We start from the raw sequence: 17,334 nt of genomic DNA, 5'->3' as shown, positions 1-17,334 counted from the left end.
TTCTTGAAGGCCCCCTTCAGGTACTGGAAGGCTGCTAGAAGGTCTCCCCGGAGCCTTCTCTTCTCCAGGCTGAACAACCCCAACCCTCTCAGCCGGTCTTCATAGGAGAGGTGCTCCTGATCATCAAAACTATCTGGGAAGGGAGAGGAGAACTAATAACTGAACTCATTTAATTCATGTTAATATGGAGCCTGTTTTTCCCAACACTGACAGTAAGCTGTGACAACCAGTTCCCTCATCCTAGTAGCATTTTACTGTAATGATACTGTTACTTAGGGGTAGTAATGTTTTTCTATGTCCTCATCTCTACCAGATAAACCATCTGTAGAAACGCTGACAATGTAGTAGATCAACCAGTACTGAACCGCACACAATTTGCAATTTCTGAACTGGTGTTCAAATTCTCTTTGAAAAACAAGTCTTTCACTTCTGAATTCGTATAATGCATTTTGTAAAAGAAAACAAAAAATATTTTCTCCCTATGTAACCAGCACACTCAGCAGCTTGAGCCCCATCAAACTCTGCTAAGTTTAAATTCTACTCTTGGAAAAAGTGTGGTATCATTCAGAAAAACATCAATCCCAAATCAGAAGCATGTCCCTAGTTTAGAAAATATTTTAACTGAGTCATTTACTGTCGAAAGAATTAAAGCATATGCTTAAATGCGTCCCTTAGATTTGTGGTTCAATTACTGCCTCGAGAATCTCAAGCTTAAGCAGCTTACATTTGTCTTGAGACAAAGCCCCTGAAGTTAAATACTGTAGATGAAACATGCTGCATATAAAGGCATGGTAGTGCTCTAAGACCTGTGGCAAAACTCCAGCTGACTTGTCAGCAACCAGGATTTCACATATGAACAATACAAACGCTTCTGTAAATGCTTAACTTCTTCCATGAAATACTGTTACCGAAGCCTAGGCCTGTGCTTTTAAAGCCTGGATAAATACCAGCAAACAGACTTGAAGACACACTATCCAATACGTTCGGTAAGCCTTTCCTTTCTCCAGTTTGTACTATGGAAATGACACTCAGAGAAGTGGCAGTAATTCTTTGCATAGACAGCAGGTTTGAAGTAATTTTTGCAGAGAGCAAAACATCATTTTTACCAATAATGTTTCACCAATCAACTCTAAGGTGAACGTCATTTTGCTGCAGTCAGAGCACTGACATTTAGCGCAATTCCTATTTTACAGTTTTAAGTGGTTTACGTATTGTCTAATGTACAAGTGAATTTCATCTGCAGTGAAGAAAACATTTCCCAGCGGTAACAACCTCAGGGTGAACTTACCCATTACACTGATTTAAGTGGTGTAATGATTATTCTCAGCTATTTGTTCCTGTCCACATGGGGCAATTTGCCACCTCTCAGTATAAATGACCATGGCCCTGCCAACCTGATCATGGAAATGGCTCACATTAAAAATTACTTTCCTGAAAACCCAAAAATAATTAAACCACACTAAAACCATGTAAAATTGGGAGAGAAAAATGCAGAAAAGTTTTGGATGCTAAGTTATTTCACTGTTCATTTTTAACAATATGCCAACATTCTCAAGAATATAAAGGTGGTTTTGTTTGAAAAAACATGTCTAGATTCTGCACCAATTGTTTATACCTATAGGCCAAACAATATAGCTAAAGTACATGTTAACCTTACAAATATTTATGTCAGAAAAAATGCAATTAAAAAAAAAATCAAAAGAATCTTCCTAAAATGTCAACGGAGAAAATCAAATTGAGCTAACTAGTATTAGCTTATTTTCCATATTATTTTGTCATTTAACAGATACATCTCATTTTCATTAACACTGAGGCAGGCACTTGATCTGAAAGCTGATTTCTTAACTGACTATGCAGGGTTTCCAAGCAGTTAAAATACTAAATCTTTCCAATCCTCCAGCATTGCGTGTCTGCTTCCGGCTGGCATACTGACACCGCAATACTTCAGTACTTTCACGCCAACACTCAAGATGTACAGTATACTGAGATACAGGTTTATCTCACCTCCAAAACCATCAGGCACATATGTTTTAAGCACAATGTTGCAGAAAACCGTTGGAAGAGAGAGTGGTTTGTTGCCCTCATTCCGAAGGGAAATGTGTCTGTAACCTGCTTGCAGACCATCCAGAGGCAGGATCCTCTGACCAATCAGCTTATTATTGTCATCATACACTGCTATTCTCAGGACAGCAAGATCAGGGAGAATAACCTGGAAAGCCATAAAATGAAGAAATTCAATGACTCTAATACAGTAGCAACCTCCCCGCCTCCCATGTTTGAACCATTCACTTCATATGCCAGAAACAGACTATCATCACTGTAAGATAACGTCATGCCCTGCAAACTGCACACTTTGAGATGAACCTTTCCTAGAAAAGCTTTTTTTCACCCTAAATAATGGGTAGATTTCAGAATATGCAAATCCTGCAGCTTACAGTTACACTAGCTAAATATTTTGCATATTTATTTTCCATTAGTGAAGACTGGTGACATCGATAAGGCAGGTAATTACCACCTGGGAAATGACAGATACAGTGGCAATCAAAGGGCAGATAGTGCTGAATCAGGAGGAACCATGGCAGAAAAATGGGATTCGGGATGTATCCAAAAGGGCGGTGAAGAACGGAAAGAGTGCAAGCACAAGCTGATGGGGATGCATGCTGAACTATGGGTTCTGCAAAGGGGAGAAGCAGGCAGAGGAGGGCAGGACAGGGTGACAGACCTGCTGAAATGGCATGCTGCCAGCAGAAGTGGGTGTGCTGTACTCACAACATGAGGGGTACAAGGTATGCATGGTGGGCAGGGATGCTGCCAGCTAATCTGCATCTGTCAGCCCCCATCTGGACCAACCAAAACAGTAACAAAAAAAAATCCCCTGCCTTCCCTGGAACAAAGGTGCTGCCTCTGTGCACGGAGCAGTGAGGAACAGTCAGCCTAACCGAGAGGTGCAGCCTTTCTGCCAGCTCAGAAAGGTCTTCCCACTCCTTCTCTACCTGGCTGTACTCATCGATGCTTATAGGACAAAGGAAAGACCTAGGTAAAACTGCATCTATCATCTCCCTTAGACTTTCCCCCTGCCACTTTCATTTTCAGTCTTAGAGGGCACAAAATAAAGTATGCTTTTGGTCTCTGAACCCACCTGAGCTATTCACAGATATGCTGCTCTACTTGATTACAACTTAACACTCACAGCACAGGTTACCACCAGCACTCACACCATCCTCCCCCTTACACAACAGAGTGACAACACAAAACTTAGGTTAGAATGACTGAAGCTTTATTTTAATTAAAATAAAAACAAGAAAACATGACAGAAGAACAATCAAACACATTACCTGAGAGCAACTGTGTAGGATTAAACGTCAACTCAAGGAGAACACTGTAACCCAAGTAGGGCAGGTAAGATCTCTCCTCTACAGGCCACAGATCAGCACATCTTTCGTTACATGATGGGCTCAGATATAGATTTGCTAGGGAGCAGGAGTGGGGACTAAGAAGTTTATCATTCCCTCTCCGTTAATCTGTTCTATGGTATCCTGGTAGGCACTTCCACCCTCACGACATTTTAGCACTGTGCACCCCATGCCTTCCATTTCCTCCAACTAGAGGAATTGTTCCTGCCATGCTTATGCCACTCATCTGCTTGGTCATCAATGTATGTCTTGATTACAATATTAAGTCTGATATAATAAGTTCCTGAGATGAAGAAAAATAATCTCTTGGCTGTCTTACAGTATGACTTATTCAAGAGAATGTGCGACTATGTAATTGTTCATTGCAGAGTAGAGCAGAAAGTCCGAGGAATATTGACATCAGCCACTGTACCCGTGCCATGATACACAGGTACCCCCCTTTTAGACTGAAGCTGTGTGCACCCTGTGGTTTATGGGCCTTTTGATTTAAGAAATCAGAGAGCAGCAGATGCTGGCCATTTGGCCAGCAAGCCATGGGCAGCATGATTGCCTGTCATTGTACCTAAGCATCTTCCCTGTGCCTTCTCATATACAGAGAAAAGCGCTTGAAGTCACATTCATTCCGGAATATATTTGAGTCCAGAAAAACCTCTTGCATTAACTACATTTCTATTAAAAACTGGTTATACTGTTAAGAAAGCTGATTATGTGTGTAATATACCCAAGTGTGAAGTGTTATCACCACTCGGCAAAGTCTGTCACTTTGGAATAAAAGAGCAACAATTTTGCATGACAACAAAACAGGTGTAAGGAAAACAGACATTATCAAAGACGGCACTGCTAACACATGTAGTCTGGATGAAACTCCAGCTGACAGGAAAAAAATATATATATATATGTGTATCATATATATAAAGACTGAGAGATAAAAACTGAACACAGACAACTGATCTCTCTCTTTAAATCCCCCATACCAAGAAAAAAAGGTTTGTTTTTCTTTTGTTATTTAAAAAAAAATAAAGAAAAAGGTACATGATGCACATGGACTACTGAAGGAGGGAGCTGGCAACACATCTGAGGAACACAGCACCCTTCCAACTTTTCCATGTAATAACATTGACCTTAGCTTTGGATGCAGCATCTCACCTGCCCTCTGGGCTGAAGGAACAGTGCAAGATAGCAGCCACTGCCAGGGCAGGGAAGAAGAAATCTCCAGGGAATGATGGTGTCCACCAGCAGGGGCTCATTCTGAGCGGACTGCATACCTTGAACACAGGCATGGTCACGGAGGAGGTGGCTACCTCCAAGTGGGAGGAGGAAGCAAAGGGGAGGGAAAAGCCAAACAGGAAAAAAAAAAAAAAATTTCATGTGACAGCTACAGAGGTTATCCATTAGAAAAATAAAACAAAGCAAAATTAAAAAAACCAAAACAAAACAACCTCTTGAAAGCTTATTTCCGCTTTAGATTGTTTACTGCAGTAAACAGGAACCCTACAAACCCTTTTTCATGGGAGCAGTACTTATTCACGTGAGCAGACTGAAGCAGGGAGGGGTGGCTCAAGTGAGCAAGGATGCTCATGTGCAAAAGGGCTGGCAACCAGAAACTGTGCTTTCCAAATATCCTACCTTTCGAAATACAAATGATTCTTCATTGTAAACAGGGTTCAGACCATTGTTCATCACCATGCGTGTTCGAAATTCTTTACGTATCGTGTCCGTGGGTAAACCATACATATCCACTTCTACATACGTACCAATTTTTTTGTCTGATAAGAACTGACCAGATATTACCTGCAACATAACAACAGAGCAGTAAGGAAAAGCAATACAAAGTACACAGCATTTTATGAATACTGGAAATATTGGTATTTTTTTATTGACAGTAGTCTGAAAAATGCTTTATACAGAACAGATGTATTTATTTCATCATATGAAAATGGTATATTTAGTGCTAAAATTGCATTTCTTTAGAAAAGCTTTTGTGATAAGACCTTAAATATATCCTTAATTTGAAATGATTGTGCTCATTGTGCTATGGTATTAACAGTTGTAAGTCAGTCAGCCCCGTTAGCTGACATCTCACAGATGCGTTCACTCTATTACTGAAAAACACTGAATGAAACAACCACATCAGGCACTGCTATTCCGCAACTTTAAGCTTTCTGTTCAGAAGCACTGTCATCTATTAAGTCTTGACTACAAAGAGGTGAAAGGAAGCTACTGCTCTGCTTTCACTTAGGTAAAGGTTTTAAACTAATCACATGTCAGTCTAACTCCATATTCCGTGTCTGGGAAGAGTAGGAAGCTTAAAAAGCAAACAAACAAAAAACCCCCACGACTCCTCTATATTGTTATATATATATATGAAGATTTGTTGCAATTTTACTCCAAGTCAAGATTAATCTAGCCACAGGAGGTGATTACTCCCGGGAAAATTTTTATTCCATCAAGATGATCTACCACTGAAAAATACAGCTAATGTTTTCATTACTATGGTCAAGGAGGGAAGAAAAAAAACTGAAATACGATTTCACAGGCCTAAGCTCATTTCGAGTCCTTTTCTTTTCACGATCTAACATTCTTCCAGGGAACACTCTGGATAGCAAATCTGAAAAGTTATGTGGCTGAGGGGTACCATCACTGGCTTCGGTCCACTCAACTCCTTTATAAAAGAATTTATATGGAATTTTATACTAGTTTTAGTCATGCAAGAAGAGCAAGTGGCAAAATACGTGATCTAAAAAACCATCTCTAACGATACTTAGAACTTATGTTCTCACCACCAGATCCCACTTCCCTCTTAGAGGGATTGTACTGTCATTAACGTTAAAGAAACACAACATTAATAAAAAGGTTTTGTTCTTCTGGAGGTGCAAATGAAACTTAGTTAAATGTCTAGAATGCACAATGAAGCCTTGGTCGGAGAGAGTTTGAAATTTCCATGCTGCACATAGAAAGTGATAAGTGAAAGCTTAAGTCTTTTGTTAAGCTGCACGTGGGGTATTTGAGCAAAGAAGCCTGTCAAGTCACAAAACAGGTTTTACAATTGTCAGCCTCCTTCCGAAACGTGATACCTAACCACGCTTTAGCACCACAGCAGAAGTTTTATGGACTTTGCTACTCATAGATAACTCCAAATAAGGACCTCCATCACATGAACCATTTTTCCCTACTTATTTTCAAAATATCCTGTCCATGCGTGCCCATATTCCTCCTTGCTCTATGGTGACAAGTGATGTTTGTATAATTTCATACTGTCCACAGAAATGAACTTCACTCATTTATTCATGTGTGGGCTGATGTAATTCAGAAACAGCACAAGGGGGTTTAAAATTCAGTGATAATGTGTAGTAACAAACCATTTCTAATTCTATCATGTTGCACTCAGACCAAGTAAACATAGATGTCTTAGCAATAAAAAAACAAAACAGTGGAAACAATTTGATGAAATCCACATAATCCAAACACATTTTCTGTAGAAATCCTATTTCTGTTGATATTTAAATGTGATTTTGGATGCACTAAGATGACAGAAGTTTGTCTATCGCTGTTTTACCTGTACAGAACACGTTGCAGCAATTACACCATCTACAGGAGTTTCAGAGAAAGGGTCAAAAGTTCGATCTGGTCGTCGCATGAAATCTGGTTTTAGTAGATACCTTATTTCAAGAAAAAGAAGAAGAAAATTATTCTTGTGTGGAAATTAAAATTGTATTAAATACAAATAAAATGGATGTTCTAGCTTTACACAATGAAGTCTCCTACAGGACTGTAAAATACAGACTATCATTCTAGCTGCAAGTGTGAGGAAGTAAAAGGAAATATTGCAGTTGTCTAGAATACAGATAAATGTTAATCTTAATTTTGAATTACCAGCTACTGAGATGTGAAATCAACCCTGGATTTCAAGATGAAAACAAGTTTAATATAATCAGGGACATTTCAAAATAATTTAATAATACGTTTTAAAAATACAGCGAGTTATGTTATAATAAAAAGAAGATGCTCACATTTGTTTTAATTCTTTAACACTCTGGAAAAATACAGAGGGCTTATTCAATTTGATTTTTTTTAAATGAAGCAGTTCCATTCAAGATTCATACAATAAATTTCAGCTTGAAGCTAATTTTTTCATCTCGGTTATAAAACCTTGGGGGAAACAGCTGATAATGTCAGTGCTGACAGATTGTTAATTATAGTAGCATGAAAGGTACTACCATAATAACACTTACAATACATCCCTGAGGACTATACACTGGATCAACATATCAATGAAGCCGATACGTGCTCTGATGAATCAAAACCCAAGGATTCTGCCATCAAAATTAAATAGCAGTTGATCACAGAAATGCTGTGCTACACATGACAGGGGTTCTCTTCGACTGGTGGAAGAAAACGTGTAACTGGAGTTGTCTTGCTAATTCTGCAGCCCTGACAGACAACAGCTGCTAGATTATTTTTTATCCCCCCTTAGTTCCTCTAGTGAATCACTGGTACACAACGTTATAAAGGCCTCATAAAGGAATTCAGAAATAATTAAAAAACACTGGAAAAATTCCGCTGGATAGAATGTCAATGCTTTCTCCCATTTTTTTATAACGTGGCTTCTGTTTAGGAAAGTAATATTCCTCATTTTTCTTACATTATAAATGTGTGTGATTTCATAATATTTTATTAATTTAAAGTAGGTTATGGGCAGAAGGGAACTACCAGAAACATCCTTAGCCTCTGCTTCCGGCCTGCTGAAATAAAAAATGCTGAAACTAGAGCGACTCAATCTTGTTTCACCAGCATGAAAACTGTAAATCAGAGAGAAAAGGAGTACAGACAGAAGGAAATGTAATTTTTTATTTTCATTGCCCTGTGTGTTTTCTGTGACTGAAAGAGCACCACATTTATAATGCATATCAAAATATTACCACTATACTACCATGTATTACCACTATATTACTGTAATATCAGAAGACTGACATAAGAATCAAGTAATTTAGTAGATAATGATGCCTGTCCTTTAGAGCATTTGGCAAGAGTGTGTTCTTTCACCAGGCCTGTGGGTCAAACAAGAAAGGAATCATACTTTGCCATAAAAAAAGCTTTGTTTTTCTTCTGTTTTTGTTATTCTGACTGAAATGACCAGAGACTGCACCTTCATCAAAGCCAACAGCCTCTATCTGAAGAGTTCACAACTGAAATAAAGGCATGGAGCGGCAAAGGACTATGTTGCCCATTCTGCAGATGGGGAATTTCACCAAGCTTCATCTACTCAGATTTTCTTTCTGAATAAGATTTGCATTAGTAAAAGAGTTGTTTCTTCCCAGGATGACTTTGCAGATTTTAATGTGTTTCTGGACTGTCATTTCCTATAATTCATTATACTTCTCCTTTCTCTCGATGTTAATGATCAGCCTATCCTATTAAGGTATAAACTCAACATTTGAGCAAAATCTATCAACATCACTTGAGCATCCTTTTTCAAGCAAAAGTCATGAGCAAGAACTTAGAGAGATGAAACACTTCAGTATTCTCTGTGAAATCTGCTCTCCGACTAAAGTACGCAGATTAAAAAAACATTCCCTATGTATTAAGACTCAACCTGTCCAAAGAAATTTGGCAATTCTGTGAGCTGTGCAATGAATCTCCATTCTGTGGCATATCTTCAAAGAAAGATTGAGAACAGAAGCTGAAGATGTATTTAAGTAACTGTGTATGGTATTCACGATCTTCATAATTTGCATACAAAGCCTCTTCTATCTCATCTTAATTATGCCCAGTTTTTAAAGAAGCATATTCATCAGAATACCTCCTTGCAGGAGATAATTCTCCCTGAACTCTGCTATTTTCTAGTCTTCACCTAGCATCCCATTTTTCTTTTGTAACACATAATTAATAATGAAAAAATTTTATTAAAACCATAGTAAAGGATTCTGATACACAGTGACAACAATTTAAATCATATCACTCACCCGCATGATCCATTATATTCAAATTTTCCTTGATTCAACTGCATTGCTAAATCTGTCGAGAGAAAAAAACTACTCTTTCCTTCTGAATAATGCAGATCATGAACAATCCTTTTTAGAAAAGAAAATAAGACTGTTTGTCCAGAATAACCAGTTTAAATGAAGATTAAATTTAATGCATATAAACCACACGCATCTAAGAAATAAAAGGAAGCAATAGGAAAACTTCAGATTTCTTCACAGTAGTAACAGCTTTATCAACCAAGCTGAAGTCTACACTGTGCTTAGAAAACAGTCTCTCCCTGAATTCAGACACACCCGGTAGGCAGAGAAGAATCAGCCTGTGGTCACGTTAAGTGCCTGGGATGGGATTTCCAGCATCTAACTTTTGGTATCTACAGTATAGATGTCTCCATTCCTGCTAGTCATCTAGAATAATTTTGAATAATGGAGGGATACAGGCACTTTTAACAGTGCAATAATCTCATTCTAAAGCAGCCATATAAAATATACTACATGAGACATCCTAGAAGTGTGTATTTCTCCACAATGACCCTAGACAACTCCTCCAATGAGGTATCCCAATGTCTTAAAGAAGGTGAAATGAATATCGCACTGTTTTTCTGTGCACTTAATTGAATAAAATACCACAAAAAGAAACCGCAGAGATCACAGCACCATTGCTTAGTTTCAACATTTAAAGCATCTGAACTTTAGTCAATGCATTATTATGGCACGTGTATATAAAGATAGATAGCAAACACATAATAACCCCCTTCCCCTCCAACCCTCTCCCAAACTTCAGAAAAAATGTAATGTTTTCCTGCAGGTTTCCAATTACACCAGAATACAGTATCCTTGTTCAGCAGTAACACAGGTATTCTCTTGCCCAACAGACTCTGCCTTCAAAAGGGACAAATTCTTTTCTATATGTTCTCCTTTACACAAAAGACAAGATTCTCACATGCTCACATCAGTTACTATTCACTTTACTGGGCAGCCTTAACTTGTATTTCCTCAATTATTCTTTAGCCTGTCAGCACAGTTGGATCATAGAAGACATACAGGAAAGTTGCTCACTTCCAATTACACAATTAACACTCTTATCTCGCAATATAAAGGGGTTGAGAATGACATGCAGTGGGCAGAGGCAGCGTTGGGAGAAGAGTGAAGCTTGCCTATCTGCTCCAACCTCCAAATCATGTCCAGTGGAGTGCTTTACAAGCAGTGTATCCCAGTACAGCTTCCTCTTGCCTCCACAGCTAGGGAAATCAGTGCAAAGCTTTGCAGGACAGAGCTCAGGGTATGATCATTAGGAGTGTCTGCAGTACCAAAGACACCGTTCAGGGGGCGGGAGGGGAGAAGCACAAAAGCACTATCACAGCTAGAAAAAGAAAATGGAAAAACTGGTCTGTTACATATATGACTGAAGACAATCCCAGATTAAATAAAAAAAAAACAAAACAACAAAAAACCCTACCCTGTTAAGTTATACTCACACCTTCATTGAACAGGAACAATACATCTCCTCTCAGTTTACACGGTGGAGAGGCATTTACATTCCCTGGCATCATTCTCTCAGCTGGGTTCTCAGACCCCATTCTCTGATGCTGAACACGACTCTTTAACACTTCACAATAACTGGTCTAGAAATGCATTTGGCACATAGTCATTACTTTTTACCATCTTAATTTGTACACTCCTTCATCTTTACTTTGGAGACATGCACCCAACTGTGCCAAAGCTGTGTTTTGTGAAAACAGTGATTTCCCTGTAATTAATACTTTTTATTAATAAAACATTATCATTTATGTGAGAAGTTACAGTAGTCTATTATTTTTCCATGAAAGGGGACTGAATTTTCCTTCTGTGTATGGCTTTTTTATTGCTCCTTTTCTTACGCTTCCGTTAATTCCACCCTACCGTATTATTTAGCCATATGTCTGTTTCCTCAAAAAATGCCAGAAGCAAATCCATGGCATCTGTTTGAGAGTTACTGCCCAAGCCATTCTTTAGGATTGAGGTTCACTGGTCCTTGCTGCCTACCTGGGGTCTGATAGTTCAGTGAGACCATCTGGCAGCCAGCGTTCCAGAAAATTTGAGGCATGTAATTACTGGAATCCACTCGGCCTCCCTTTGGGTATATCCGACTCATTTGTCGTTTATTATAACTGTATAATTCATCAAGGAAAATGAAATAAAAACATCATAGGAACGTACGGTCATATCCTGGTATCTTCAATATTTCTTACATTAATCTTACTATTTCTCATCCTATGAGCTACCTTCCCTTTTCCTTTATAGATCTGGAACACTGTAAATCTAGAAAGGTACACTTGCTGTTTATTTGTAGCATTAGTAGAGAAGTGGTATGAGGAGGTGAAAGGATACTTCACAAACTCAATGGCATGGGTCTTCAAATACCCTAGTCCGACTGATTCATTGAAAGAGGACATATTATGATGAATATTACGTTCTAGAAAGAAAAGACAAGACATTTTAAAACACTTTTGTAATGACGAATCAAAATTCAAAATCATGCACTATACGTAATAGCGGGATATAGCAAATTCTGGTCTGTTTCCCCATTATCTGTCATTCATAGAATCAAATTATACTGAAGAGAAATTTCATAATACTTCTGACCTGCCTTTTTCTTTCACTTCCTGGGAAATCAACAAAACTTTCATTTTTTTTGTTTAGGACAAAATTGTTATTCAGAGCCCGTGTTGTGTGGCTAGATAAGGCAAAACAACATTATAAATGGTCTAGTGTGCAATACGAAAGCATCAGCTAACTGCTGACCATGCTCACCTTACTTTACAGAAAGATGAAATAAAAAAAAGCAGTTTAGTTGGAAAGGCCTACAGAATATAAATCAACCTCAACAGCTTCATATTCTCCCAGTAATTTAGTGACTCCGTGTGGATGACCGATGGAATAACATGCTAACTTCACGTTCAAGGAAACAGAGATCTAAAAATATACTGATGACGGTCATTAAACTATAAAAGTCTTACGCCATTTCTAAACTCAGGAAATGTAGAGATGAAAAAACTACCTAGAATAAGCAGACAAATACTTTTATTTCATTCAACCTTTTATGTTACCTTCTGCTACATCGAAACCTTGAAATTTTACAGGTTGAGCATAGTTGACCATTGTTGATAAATATGGATGTATATTGGTTGTGGCACCTACATATTTGTAAGATGCCATCCACGCTTGTTCATCTTCAACAGTTACTAAACCCTGAAAACACATTAAAAAGAATAATCACTATTTGTGTGTGCAAACGCTATTTGTTGGAATTTTCAAATGTGATAGAAAATTATACCCAAATCTGCAGAAAATTAAAGAAAGTGCAAATTAATACAAGAGAAGTGGAAATTTAATGTCACAAATTAAGATTTATTTTCTTACTGATAAACGCACCAAACACTCTCAATGTTACAGGATGCATGCAAGAGGACTGATGATAGAAAAGCTCCTAAGCAGTGGGTAAATATTACATGATGTTAGTAGGATAACTTTGGGATAAAAGATAAACATTACAACAGACTGACAATGGTGGGAGATAATGAAATATCTTTGTCAAATAAATTCCTAAGAATTGTGATTTAATATACATTCTCTCATAGCAGCTGCAGTGGGGTAATGCATATTTGGTACTGAGTAGAACTTTCTCAACTTCAAAACACAAATAGGTTCAGTTGCTAATCTTTACTAATAAAAGCAGACCAAAACATAGGGATTACAACCTTCATTGGACAAACAGATGTGGCAAGACCAACAAGAGACACAGTACCAAGCTCATATTCCTGGCCACTTAAAATGATAAAAATCTGAATCCATCATTCACATAAAGATGCACTGTATTTATAACAGAATTTCAAAAGTTTTCTCCAAGTATCTCATCTGCTAGAAACCCACAATAGGAAGTGCTTCTCATGTGGATCTACCTGTCCAACCTTTTCCTTTCCCTAAACCAGTTTGAAACACATTCTTTTCACTGAAAGAAAGGAAAGAAAAAGAAAGATCTCTGTCAATCTAAGCAAACTCTGCAAGGCTTACTGTTCATGGCATTTTTCCCACAAACATTTTTGCTTGTTCTCCTACCAGTGAACCAGTTACTAAAAAAATCTAACCTACTGTAGGCTGACAGTGAACTTCTGCAAGGAAGCACTAAGTATATTCAAAAATTCTTACAGTACAGCTTTTCGTTTTCAGAATGCAACCCGTGTTTGTCAGAAAACTCTCCTCCATTATTTTATCAGGAAAGAGTGAATAACAGGAAGCACTGCAAAGTACTTTCTCGGACAGTAAGTCCCAGCATGTCTAACAGCAGTAAAGCATGGAAGAAGAATGCAGTTCACAGTTCACTACACTACTGCAACTCATTTACTCAGGAGATGGGACAGGAAAAGAAATGTGAAACTACTTGCCAGTATTATGGGCATGTACCTCTACCTGCCATATAGTGCGGACTCAGTTCAAAAAAATGAATTCCTTGTGAAGTGAAACAGTTTATGCCTTGATATGATAAGACTATTATAGTCACAAGGAACGTCATTTGTCTGACTGCACAGAATAGCTGAGTTATCAGAATGAGTCTAGGTGCACGTGGTTTTATGTGCATTTTAGACTGAATTAAACTTCCAGTGGCCCATGAAATCTTAATGCTCATCACCAGGGCTCAACCCAACTGCTTTTCAGGAATCCACATACTGAGGGTTCAGAGATCTGTTCCCTAAATATGCCAAATGATACATCCCTTTATTAGTAGAATACAGGCATTTTTTTGTTATTAGGTCAATATTTGTTAATAGAGTTTAGATCAAATTAAGGCCAAATTTCTTCAAAGGAACTAGTCCTTTTCGGTGTCTTCATTTTTGGAGGACAAATAATTCAGGAAGAACTGACCACCCATCTTCTAAAAACCAGGCTCCTTCGATGTGCCTCCTGCTGAGTGCTCAGAATTGCTAATCATATTTTACTATCTTGATCCTTAAACGTCTAAGTAATGAATCACAGTGAAAAGGAAGTCAAAGGGGATTATGTATGCCTTAGTGCCAAGGCAATAGTACCCTGCAGACTACAGCTGTATGACTGCATTACTGACACGCTAGCTCTAAGACAATGTTCTAAGACAATCTACTCATCATTGATTTTGTCTTATTTACTTGCAGACCCATAATTTTTAGAGTAAATGGGCTATACTCTTTGCAGCGTTCATAACTTTAAAACTACGAATTAGAAAGGGGTAAGGATGGAATGTTTCTTAAAGTCTAGGGAAACAGAGGAATGGTTACAACAGCATATGACCCTTTTAGGAGCTAGAGAAAACAATGGGGGAAAGTCGACCTCTTATTTACACCTCCCCACCCCTCAAGAAAAGAAGCAGAACCCACTTAGAAAACAACATAGACTGAAACAAAGTGTGGTTAGGAACAGGAGCAGCTTTAATGAGAGAAGAGAAGGAAGGAGAAGAGCGGAAGGAGGTAGGAAGAGTCTTACAGAAGGGATTCCTGGGAGAAGATAAATGCAGAAGTCCCAAGGGAAAGCAAAAGGAGGAAAAAGAGACAGGAAAACAAAGTGCAGTCAGGGTAAGGGAAGAGGAGAAAAAAGAAGCAGGGAGGATACATCTCAACACCATTCAAAGAACTGCTGTTTCCCAGTGCATCACGTTTGAGACTGAGATCAGACACTTCTAAGGAGGCAAAAGTCATGCACTCCCGTCTGTCCCCAAATTTTCTGACAGCCCTAACCCCAGTATGAAAGTACAGCAGAAGAAACCCTAGAGGAGAAAAGGAGGTAGAGTCACTTTCAAAAATACTCTAGGTGCAGTGAAACTGTGCATAAAATTGTTAAACCACTAAGAATGCATGGTAAGTAATATGTATGTTATACATAAAGCAATAAAACAAACTACATAACATCCTATGTGTCACCTTTTTATTGTTTTCTTGCTCAGAATCTTCAACAGCCTAAGGGAAAAAAATATATATACATTACCCAAAGAAAAAGCAATAGGAATCACTCACAGTAAGAAAAAAAAATCCTCAAAAAGTTAATGCATTTAGCAAAAAGTATACCCTTTTCCACCTTCCTGCGTGGCTCATCTGTCCCATACATTTGCAAAAATTTGCAGTTTCTTTCACATCTGGGTACACAAGATATGAAATTCAACAGCTGGCTAGCAATGGGAATAGGAGGGAGGATGCCAGACAGTTAAGCTCAAACCAGTGCTATCACTAGATGCTGGGGACAGGAAGTTTCAGAGAAGAATGAAAGAATGACGCACCCAGACAACATAAAAGATCATCCGATCTGGATATGCAAGCTGCCCAGGCTCTGAAAACTTAAGGGTTAAGACTGCTGTAAACTGTGCTTTAAATGTCCACACTTGGAAAAGGCCTATCTCAAGATGTTACTTGCAGTGGGACAGTCTGCCATCTGTCTTCAATTACAAGCTGCCACTACTGAGAATCTTACATAAATGTTAACTTGGCACTGAATGTACATTCCTAAAGAATAAGGATCCAGTCACTAGTCAGCAAAGAAGCAGAGAGGTTACCCAAGGGCATACGCTGAGGATGAGTGACTAATCTGAAAAAAAAGAAACAACCCAAAAAACCCAAACCCCAAAACACTCAGGTAGTTAAGGACCAGCTGACTTAGTAAGTGAAACCAGCCCTAGAGCAATGTTAACTTGGCACTGAATGTACATTCCTAAAGAATAAGGATCCAGTCACTAGTCAGCAAAGAAGCAGAGAGGTTACCCAAGGGCATACGCTGAGGATGAGTGACTAATCTGAAAAAAAAGAAACAACCCAAAAAACCCAAACCCAAAACACTCAAGGTAGTTAAGGACCAGCTGACTTAGTAAGTGAAACCAGCCCTAGAGCAAAGAAGTTATAGAATCATAGAATCATTAAGGTTGGAAAAGACCTCTAAGATCATCGAGTCCAACCATCAATTACAAGTTACATAATACTTCAGCAGGAGGATTCATAAAAGTCCTGAAGAAGCAAAGATGTTGACTTGAAGAGATACCAAGAAGGCAGGTCTGATGTCTCAGCGATACTGCTAGAGACATACTGCCAAGGGCAATCTGTGCTATGAAAGATTTTCCATGCCTATACTTCTGTCTGGAGTAAGATCCAAAGGTAGCCAGGCAAGAGAGAAGTGGCCAAAATACTTGAGTGACAGAGGAGCATGACCTGATAAGGTACCTTAGCACTCACATGTGGGTTTTTTTCCTGTAGCAAGCAGCAGTAACACCTTCAGTGCCAGAGCAGGCTTAGTTCTGAATTCCAATATTCTGTACCTAATTACTGTCAAGTTATATCAAGTTACTGAGCACAGACTGATAAACTGTACTAAATCAGGTATGAGTGGAATTAAAGGGGACTCTTACCCTGTCTGCCAGCTGGCTCTCTGGTATAGCCCCACCGCCATACCACCCCACTGGGGAATGATCGTCCTATTTTGCCTTCATTGCTGTAGGTGGAAGGGAGAATCTACCCTAAGAGTTAACAATAAAAAATGACCCAGGGAATCCCTGTAACGAAGACACAGGATGTAGCCTTGCAAAAAACCATTGTTGAGTGACGAAGCTGATATTCCACCTCATATTAGGGCTCTGCAACTGAGATGCAAAGTAAAATATCAGAGGCAGGAGCAGGAAACTGCTTGCTGCCTTTAATTAGTATTTTTGATCAAATCCTCCACTTATATACTGTTTCCCTACATACTGATTCTGTTTCCTCAGTGAGCATTCTACCTGAACAAGCAGAGAGTATTTTCGGCTACAAAATTTTGTCTTCTCATGAACCTAAAGGTTAGGAATCTGGTGAAGATCTTGGGTTTGACTCTTCTGACAACATGTGCTGTGATGCTTCCACAAAACAGAGTGTCTTTTACACCCACCTCCATGGAAAGCTTCCAAAGAAATATAT

General features: G+C 38.6%; 1 protein-coding gene across 1 annotated transcript in view; it reads right to left on the bottom strand.

Moving 5' to 3' along the window:
• PLCB4 (phospholipase C beta 4) overlaps window positions 1–17,334 on the bottom strand; it is a 93,769-nt gene that overhangs the window by 37,428 nt on the left and 39,007 nt on the right. The window contains exons 18-25 of the mRNA XM_009282559.2: window positions 15,325–15,360; window positions 12,484–12,625; window positions 11,765–11,849; window positions 11,420–11,544; window positions 9,377–9,428; window positions 6,970–7,072; window positions 5,040–5,204; window positions 2,005–2,209 (exon numbers count right to left, since the gene is read on the bottom strand). Of these exons, the coding sequence (XP_009280834.1) occupies window positions 2,005–2,209; window positions 5,040–5,204; window positions 6,970–7,072; window positions 9,377–9,428; window positions 11,420–11,544; window positions 11,765–11,849; window positions 12,484–12,625; window positions 15,325–15,360 (913 nt within the window). The remainder of the gene's footprint in view (window positions 1–2,004; window positions 2,210–5,039; window positions 5,205–6,969; window positions 7,073–9,376; window positions 9,429–11,419; window positions 11,545–11,764; window positions 11,850–12,483; window positions 12,626–15,324; window positions 15,361–17,334) is intronic.

The sequence above is a fragment of the Aptenodytes forsteri genome, unplaced genomic scaffold (genome assembly GCF_000699145.1).
Source record: "Aptenodytes forsteri isolate BGI_AS27 unplaced genomic scaffold, ASM69914v1 Scaffold5, whole genome shotgun sequence".
Lineage (NCBI taxonomy): Eukaryota > Metazoa > Chordata > Aves > Sphenisciformes > Spheniscidae > Aptenodytes > Aptenodytes forsteri.
The sequence above is the reverse complement of the archived record's forward strand: the minus strand, read 5'-3'. Positions and strand labels throughout refer to the sequence as shown.